This window comes from Alexandromys fortis, unplaced genomic scaffold (assembly GCF_014885135.2).
Source record: "Alexandromys fortis isolate MF-2015 unplaced genomic scaffold, M_Fortis_MF-2015_v1.1 scaffold_1, whole genome shotgun sequence".
In the NCBI taxonomy this organism is placed as follows: domain Eukaryota; kingdom Metazoa; phylum Chordata; class Mammalia; order Rodentia; family Cricetidae; genus Alexandromys; species Alexandromys fortis.
This window is the reverse complement of record NW_026067927.1, coordinates 34,864,450-34,874,021: the sequence shown is the minus strand read 5'-3', so window position 1 is coordinate 34,874,021 and position 9,572 is coordinate 34,864,450. Positions and strand designations below refer to the sequence as shown.

General features: G+C 47.3%; 1 protein-coding gene across 1 annotated transcript in view; it reads left to right on the top strand.

Annotated features, from left to right (window-relative positions):
• Positions 1–9,572, top strand: part of Lman2 (lectin, mannose binding 2) — a 19,538-nt gene that overhangs the window by 5,605 nt on the left and 4,361 nt on the right. Inside the window, exon 3 of the mRNA XM_050144071.1 lies at positions 8,476–8,593. Within this exon, the coding sequence (XP_050000028.1) occupies positions 8,476–8,593 (118 nt within the window). The remainder of the gene's footprint in view (positions 1–8,475; positions 8,594–9,572) is intronic.

Sequence of the window (9,572 nt, the reverse complement as noted above, 5' to 3'; positions counted from 1 at the left end):
TCCCAAGTGCTGGAATTAAAGGCGTGTGCCACTGCTGCGCCATGGTCAAGGATTTCTTTCCTTCTTTCCTTTTTTTTTTTTTTTTTCCGGTTTTTCAAGATAAGGTTTCTTTGTAGCTTTGGAGTCTATCCTGAAACTTGTTCTTGAACTCAGAGATCCGCCTGCCTCTGCTTCCCAAGTGCTGGAATTAAAGGCGTGTGCCACTGCTGCGCCCAGCTAAGGATTTCTATTAATTCTAATATTGTTCTTTGATACCCAAAAGATTTTAATTTGATTTCTTTTTCTCTTTTTTGTTTTCTTCATCTATAGGAAACGTGAAGCCAGTTTACTAACTCTTTCTGCCTCCGTACTTTAAGGATTAGGATTAGGATTACAAGTGTGAGTAGCCATTCCCAGCCCAAAAAAATTTTTTTAACTTTATTTATATTTTATGTATATGAATATGCTGTGTGTACACCTGCACACCAGAAGAGGGCATCAGATCCTATTATATAAAGGGTTGTGAGCCACCATGTGGTTGCTCAGAATTGAACTCAGGACCTCTGGAAGAACAGCCAGTGCTCTTATCCTCTGAGCGATCTCTCTAGTCCCCCAGCCAAAATCTTTATTTTGAGATATTGTAGAGTCATATGCAGTTGAAAAAAATAATAAAGCTGTGCCTAGTGGCATATCCTTTCCTTGGAATCCTAGCTACTATGGCTGAGGCAGAAGGCTCACAAGTTCACGGCTTTCCTGGGCTACAAAGTGAGTTCAGGGCTGATGAGATGGCTCGACTGTCGGCAGATAAACGTGCCTGCTGCTCAGGCCTCGCACCCTGGGTTGGAGGACAGAGGAACTGGCTTCCACAAGTTGTCCTCTAACCTGCACATTCATCTTGTGTCATGTCGTTGTCCCGTCCCCAGACAGGGTTTCTGTGTCACAGTCCTAGCTGTCCTGGAACCAGCTCTTGTAGACCAGGCAGGCTGACCTCGAGCTCACCGAGATCTGCTTCTATCTCTGCCTCCTGAGTGCTGGGATTAAAGGTGTTTACCACCACCCCTGACTCCTAGCTAGCTCTTACATCTATTAATATATGTATCACTACGAGGCTGTGACTTACTGGTAATGTTCTGGCATCTTTCTCCTTCAGTAACTACATGGCATCTCCTTGACTCTGCCTACTCTACATATCTCTGTTCTGATTTCCCACCTGGTTTTACTCTGCTAAGCCATTGGCCGATACAGCTTTTATTCATCAACCAATAAAAGCAACACATACATAGAAGGACCTCCTATATCAAGAGACAAGAAAGGCATATTAGCAAGTTTTGCTAAGAGTTTAGGGAAGAAAAGGGCTGTCTACCACACCGGGCTCCACCCCAGCACTGCAGCAGTAAACCCTTGACTGGATGAGTTCATCCAGAGCTGAGCTGGGATCTCGTCTCACATCTCTTCCATTCACACACGCTAAGATGACTCACACGTTAGGGTTAGCCTTCTCTCTTACTGTTTTCCTCCTGTCTGGCTGGCTGCTCTGTCTTCTTCCCTCTGGTCTTGACATCTTGAGTTGAGCATTCCTTACTTATTATCCCTCTTTTATTAGTCTGGAAGTTGAGTGCTTGTTTCTCAGATTTTTTTTTTTTGTTTTTTTTGTTTTGTTTTGTTTTGTTTTTCTAGACAGGGTTTCTCTGTAGCTTTGGAGCCTGTCCTAGAACTTGCTCTGTAGACCAGGCTGGCCTTGAACTCACAATGATCTACTTGCCTGCCTCCTAAGCGCTGGGATTATAGGCATGCACCACCATCATCCGGAATTTCCCAAGGTTTTTATTGTTGTTATGTATGTTTATGCTTCTGTGTGCAAACGTGTGCAGGTGCCTGTGAAGGCCGAATCCCATCAGGTCCCCTGGAACTAGCATTAGAGGCAGTTGTGAACAGCCTGACCTGGGTGCTGGGAACTAAACTCAGGTCCTCTGGAAGAGCAGCCACTTTAATCACTTAGCCCTCTCTTCAGTCTCTTGTTTTTCAGGTTTTTTTATGATTATCCTGGTTGGCAGTGTACAAATGTCTAAGCATCTGGGAGGTAGAAGCAGGAAGTTTGCTAGCTCGGGGCTCTCCTGAGCTACATATCAACACCCTGTTTTAAAAAGGGCTGGCCGGATGGTGGTGGTGCAGACCTTTAATCCCAGCACTTGGGAGGTAGAGGCAGGTAAATCTCTGTGAGTTCAAAATCAGACTGATCTACATGAGCTAGTTCTAGCTGAAATACAACAGCTAGGGCTGTTACACAGAGAAACCCTGTCTCAAAAAAAAAAAAAAAACCCAAAAAACAAAATAATAATAATAAAAGACAGGGCTGGAGGTGCACAAAACCTGGTTTTTATCTGCGACGCTCTACAACCACCTTCCCAAACACACATTCGTACATAACATGTACATGCACGCATGCATGCCACACCCACATTTCAGCAGAGTCCTAAGGATTGTGTGTACTTTTATACTTTGACTTTCTTCCCGGGCAGTGCAGAGACCTCAGGAGTCTTTATTTAGTCCTTATGTGGTGAGCCGTGCAGCCCTGAGCAGTCAGGTATTGCTGTTGGTTCTGTCTCCAGATTGACTGTGTTCTCTGTTCTTTCTTCTGAACCTCTGACTCCCATGTGGATCCTGATCATTTTCCTTCTCTACAAGAGCGAAAGACAGTGTTCAAGGGCTGCTGGTAATTAATTCTTTTAATTGTTTTGTTTGTCTGCAGTTGTCTTAATTTCACCTTTTTCTTTCTGGGTGCATTTGCTGAATGTAGGCTCTCCTGCTGGGCACCTTTTTGTTTCATTTCTTGAATGTGGATTGTCTTTTGCTAAGTGTTGGCTCCTTTGAAGATGTTCTGTTACTGGTTTCTAAACCTCTGGTTATGTTAAAATTACTCTCCCTTCCCTGTAGGTGGTGAAATTACCCGGCGCTAGTGAGATGGATCACAAAACACAGAGCAGAACCCACTTTAAGAGTTTATTAAAGAGAAAGACGTGCAGGCAGGCCTAAGGAAATGGGTACAGGGAGAGTTCTGAGAGGGAGAAAGGAACATGTACACTGCTACCTCTCACAACGGGAGAACCATAGCTGACTTGGTCGGGGTTGGGTTTCTTAGCAGCACGCGAGCGCCTAAGTGGAGGGGTGAAAGTGGGTGTTGGAGCTGGGCGTCTGCCGGCCTGGCACCAGAGAGGAGGAAGGATCCGGAGGGGCTGACGGAGTGGGTAGTTGGTGGGGTGGGGAGCTGAAGAGATTAGAAGTAGCTGTCTGCTGAGGTCGGAAAGATGGGGCTCGTTAGTAGGGTTCAGAGCGGAAGCGAAGTGTTCCTCCGGCTTGGATGTCATAGCCAGGTACATGTGAGCAGGTGCACAGCTTGTAAGGACAAAGGGCTTAGACTTAGAACTGAGACAGTAAAAGGCTTGGATATTAGAAAACTCCTTCCATCTGCCTGTGCACTGACAGTAGTTAGAAAGCTCCCGCAGAATAGCGGGGTTGGGGGTGCTGTTAGGCAGCCACTTTAGGTTATTATCTAAAGGATACTTAGGCCATGTTTTTGAACAAAGAAGGTCAATCATGGGAATCTGCAAGGCATAAAGCTCTGGGTTTTAGGATCTCTAAAAGACATCCCAAGGGGCAGGTTGGACTGATAGGTTTTGAGGATTTGAGTGCACACCTCAGGGCTACCAGCTGGGTGTCTCCATGCTAGCTCAGGGGTTAATAATAAAGCCAAGCTGGTTTCCTGTCCATCAGCTTGGGAACCAGAGCTAGAGACGGCTCGGAGCGGTCTCAGACAGTGAGGATCACTTACAAGAGGTCCAAAAAGGAAAAAAAAAAAAAATTGAACTACGCAAGAATCACTTCGAGTGGTCCAGGAAGAGAGAAAAAAAAGAAACAACAAAAATCCTGAACAGTACAAGGGGGGGCCATTCCAAGTGGCCTGCTCACTTTTTTTAGCTATGGGAAGCAAGTAGAGGTGAATGTGAGCGAAAGCTGATTTGGAGAAGGGAACATTACATTTGAAGCGATGGAGCAACAGGATGTTGGAAAGTGGTCATGTCCAGGGTCCCCATGTGTCCTCAGCCGGCCTGCCTACAGAAAGAATCATGGCACCAATGTTATTCTTTTAATGATAAAGTGGGTGGCGGTCGGTCCCATGAGGGGCTGTGGTGGATCACCTCAAGGCAGAAGGTCTTATGAAGTTGGCCATTGCTATCATAGGACTTTGGAGTTGGACATAGGGAGATTGGGAGTTCAATGCCAACCATAGATAGTGATTTCAAGGGCAGTTTGGGCTTTGTGAGACAGTGTTGTCTCAAAACCATCAAAAACTAGGCTTAAGTGGTTAAGAATGTGCTTTGCTCTTGCAGAAGGCCTGAGTTAGATTCCCAAGGACATCGGACAGAGCACAACTGCCAATATGATCTAAAGCCTCTGGCCTCGACAGGCACCTGTACTCACTTGCACATACAAATACCTATGTTCATACAATGATTAATAATGAGGTACACTTTGAAAAAACTAAATGGACCTGGGCAGTGGTTGGTGGTCATGGTGCACACCTTTAATTTCAGCACTTGGGAGGCAGAGGCAGGCGGATCTTGGTGAGTTCAAGGCCAGCCTGGTCTATAGAGTAAGTTCCAGGACAGCCAGCGCTACACAGAGAAACCCTGTCCTGAAAAATATTAAAACAAAACCAACAACGAAACAAACGGAAACAACACAAATGGCATCACACTGGGGTGGAAGGGAGAGAGCACAGGAAAACTAGGAATGGCCAGGACCCACCCCCAGGTGTCCTTTTGTGTGGGGTTATAGTTTATAGTTTGGGGGTGGATTCTAGGCAAGCAGTCCACCACTCCGCCACACACAGCCCTCATCAGTCACCCTTGCATTGGGAAGTGTGTTCATTCCTATCCAGAAGATAGCATCTCATTACTGTTGGTCTCCTTTGGCTGTGGGACTGTTGAAGTTTGTGGCAGTCACAAATCTCTGCTGCTTTGCCCCAGTCTCTTGTGTCTCATTTTGGAAATTAAATTATGTGTGCTTTTTCCTCTGGGATCTTACTCTCAATTCTGAACATCCTCCCCCAGCCCCATTCTTAGTATTTGAGTAACTTTGTATACATTAATTAGCTCTTCACCTGTTGTTAAGTTTGTCCATTATGTCACCAAATGTTGTTCTGAAACTTTGTTTTAGTGAGAGTTGAGAATAGAACCTGCTAAATTCCCATAATTCTCTTTTAGCCTCGGACATGGTTGCTGAGAGCACAGTCTTGGTTCCTATGCTTCCTTGGGTTTCAGTCACATTCTGTCTCTTTGACATCTGGTTACTTGTCATCTTTGTTGACAGGAACATTTGTACAGTTGTTTGTAGAGGGAAACTGAAGACTGGCAGAGTCACTTAGCTCTAATTCTAGGGAGGACAAGGACTTGATGTGGAGCAGAGTCCCTCCTGTGTGGGCTCTTCTAGTGTACTTTCAGACTTCAGTTCCAACTCGGGCAAGGCCTCTTGTCTCCCTCAGCAGGCCTTGGATTGGGATCTTTGTCCTTCTGTCGTTAAGAGCTAGGTGTCATCTCTTCCAGAATTCATGACTGCGCCCAGAGCAGGGAAACTCCAGAACTGGGGGCATGCATGCTGCTGTGTGCAGGTCCTTGGTGGTTCCATGCTCTAGGGCCAAGCTGTCCCCGGTCCTTGTGATATAGGAAGCTGATGAACCCGTGCACTGGCCACTTTGCCTGTGTGGGGACATAGTGTATTCTTGTTTTGAATGGAAATTTTCCGGGTCACAAGAGTAGTATGTTTCAAGTGCATTTGTTTTCTGTTCCCAGACCAGATAGATCCTTTTCCCTTTGAACTATGCAGTAACAGTAACAGAAAATTTTATTCTTGACCAAAAATATAAGTGGGAGAAAAACTTGATAATCGCTTCTCAACCTTCAAGATCAAAAGATTATAAATTCAGGGCAAAAGAGCTAAGTGGGGAAGGGTGGGCAGACTTGGTAGGGAACAGCTAGTTGTGTTGTGGGGAGTCAAGTACACACCCCTTTGCGCTCTTTTTGTGGTTCCTTTTCGAAGTTGCCATGGCTACTGTCAGCTATGGTGGCCCTGGGGTTATTATATAGCCTACGTGGATGGGATTGTGAGAATGGCAGAGGCTGCTTGTGCTGGGTCTGGCAGCCATCTCCTTTCAGCCAGCCTGGGTGGGCTTACAGCAGCCTTAGCTCAGGCTGAGGTAGAAGTGGAGGAGGTTGCTGTCTTAGAGTTAACATCAGTGCGATGAACACCATCTGAAGCTACTTGGGGAGGAAAGGCTTTATTTCACCAGACAGCTTGTAAATTCGGCCCTGAGGGAGGCCAGGGCAGGAACCTACAGGCAAGATCTGATACAGAGGCCATGGAGGGTGCTGCTTACCAGGTTACTATCCATGGCTTGCTCATGCTGCCTTTTTTATAGTACCCAGGAGCACCTGTCCAGAGGCGGCGTCTGCCATGAGCTGGGCTCTCCCCCATAAATCATCAATCAAGAAAATAACACAAGCCTGCTACAGGCCAGTCTGCTGGGGATATTGTCTCAGGTTGACATTAACAGTTACTTAGGGTCAGACTGAAGGTCCCTCCTCCTCGCCAGAACACTGGATCTCAGCTGCCAGTTCATCTATTTTTCTTCTCCCAGTATCTGTACTAAGACTGACGATGTTAAATAGCTGCCTCAGATTGAGTGGGGTGTGGTAGCACATGTCTGAAATCCCAGCACTTCGGAGGCTGTGGCAGGAGGATTGTTGAGGTTGAGACCAGCAATGGATACTGAACAAGACCCTGTCTCAAACACACATACACTAAAGTAAAAAAAAGTATGAAAAAAAGGGGGCGGATTGGGCGAAGTGATGCACACCTTTAATCCCAGCACTCAGAGGCCAGGGAATATCTGAGTTCAAAGCCAGCCTGGTCTACAGAGAGAGTTCCAGGACATTCAGAGCTACACAGAGACACCTTGTCTCAAAAAAACAAAACAAAAGGTAGGGGAGCACTAGAGAGAGAAGTGGCTCGACGGTCAAGAGCACTGACTGCTCTTCTAGAGAACCCCTGTTCAGTTCCCCACAGTGGCTCATAGCTGTCTGTAACTCCAGTTTTAGGGAATCCAAAACTCTTGAACACACACAATGGACAGGAAGAAAGATCATTAAAAAGAAACACCAGGCCTGGTGGTGGTGGCATAGCCTTTAATCCCAGCACTGGGGAGGCAGAGGCAGGTGGATCTCTGAGTTCAAGGCCAGCCTGGTATACTAGAGCTAGTTCCAGGACAGCTAGGACTGTTACACAGGGAAACCCTGTCTTGAAACCACCCCCTCCCCAAGAAAGGAAAGCAGAAAAAAAAGAAAAACCAAAAAGAGGGTCAGCATGAAACCCCACCACTGGTTGAGAGTTGGTCTTCACCTGCGCTGGCTGTTAGTGACTTCTTGTTCGCTGCCATTCTGATAGATCGCTGTCTTGTTTCAGTTTATTTCCTAAATGAGCCACTTTGTGACATGGCAGACATAGCTCAGACTAGCCTAAAATGGAATATTTCCTGAGTGCTGGGTTATAGGCGTGTTTGCTACCGTGCCTCCGCTTCTGATGAGTCCTTAGTCACTGTTCACTCTCCTGTGTGTTAAGTGTGCTGATATAGTTCTCCCCAAGGAGCCTCCGGTGGTGAGCAAGGTCCAGGAGGTTTCCCTCCATACAGGTTGCTCTGGCGCTGCACTCGGCGTCCTCCACCCCTGGGAGCACCTGAACAGACCTGCCTCAGCGCTGCTAGCTCAGTCAGTCAGGGCTAGGTTTGCATGAGCTTTCCAGCCAGGAATTGAACTTTGCTTTCAGACTTGGATGTGAGTCTGGCTAGCAATGGTCCACCCATTTTAGAAGCCACGGACTATAGAAAAGGATAGTTTTAATTTACATTAAATGCCTAGAGGCTATGGGGAATATAAGAACTAGCCAGTTTTAATCAGACTTGATTGTGAATTAAGACCACTTTTTTATCCTCTATGGACAGATAAAAAAAAATGTAATGTTTTGGGGGTGGGGGGACGGATGTTGAGACAGGGTTTCTCTCTGTAGCTTTGGAACCTGTTCTGGAACTAGCTCTGTAGACCAGGCTGACCTCAGACTCACAGATCTGCCTGCCAAGGCTGGGCTCTGTGACTTAAATGGGGCTGATAATCCTCAGAGGTCCCAGGACAGCATTTATGGGGGAGGGTTGGGGTTCTACCCTGAAGAGAGTGCTTAAAGGCCCGATTGGCAGGGCTGAGCCTCGTACGTACCATTGGCTTCCTTGCCTCATTTCGGGCCCAGTAGCACTGAGGTACTGTTGTCTAATCCCTGTACCCAGAAGTGAATGCCTAGCTTTGGTGGGGTGGGAAGTAAGTATGCCAGGTTCTCCTTCAGCTTGCTCCAAAGCCTGGGTGACTCTAAGGGGCCTTTCTGTTCCCTTTCCAGCCATGTTTCCTCAAGGACTGGGAAATGCATGTTCACTTCAAAGTCCATGGCACCGGGAAGAAGAATCTCCATGGAGATGGCATCGCCTTGTGGTACACCCGGGACCGCCTTGTACCAGGTGGGTAGGTGCACACTCGGGTGAACCCTGCTGGGCCTCAAAGAGTGAGGTAGGCATGAGCATAGCTGCTAGCCCACCAGGGCAGTGGGGATGGGCATGGCAAGTAGCTGGCTTGTGGCCACTCTGCATGTTCTGTTGGAGGCTATGCTTGCTCTCAGGGACCTCGAGGAGGGCCAGGTGGTTTTGTAGTGCAGGGCCACCCTAGCCCTTCCGACATGCTTTTGGCCATCCTGCCTACTCACTGTTTTTAGGTTTTTAGAGACTTTCAATATGTAGCCCAGGCTACCACCTAGCCATAAAAATATTCCTCTGCCTGTCTCTCAATTAGGGCTACAGGCAAACACCACCACACCTAGCCACTCTGCCATATTTTAAAAATATTTCTATGTGCGTGTGTGTGTGCGTGCATGCGTGCATGTCACAACACCTGTGGAGATCAGAGGACAGCTTTGTGAGGCATGTTCTGTCCTTCCACCTTTGTGTTTTTCTTGGGATGGAACTCAAGCTTGCTCAGCAGGGCCTTCACCTGCTGAGCCAGTCTCAGGGGGCCCATTCTGGGACACAAAAGCTGCAAAGACTGCAGCGGGCAAATACAAAATGCCTCCTCTGGGGTTCTTACAGAAAATTTGCTGCTTGTAGCTTAAGAAGGTTCTTCCTGTAGCTCTACCCATGTGTCTTACTTAGATCAGGTATCCTAACACTTGCCTTGGTGGCTGCCCCTGAGAGTAAAGGCCTCTACTTTTGTTGTTCAGATAGCCCTGGCTGACCTGGTACTCTGTAGCCAAAGCTGTCCTTGAACCCATGGCAGTCCTCTAGCTTCAGCCTCCCAAGTGCTGCTGGGCTTCAGTCTTTAGTCTTCATTGTACTGAGAGAGGCCTGGGCCCCACCCACTTTGTCCTTGAAGGTTCCTTCCCTCCTGGGCAAGGTACCAGTGGTTGGGCTCTCTTGCTTCTGCACACACTGCCTTTGCACTGTCCAG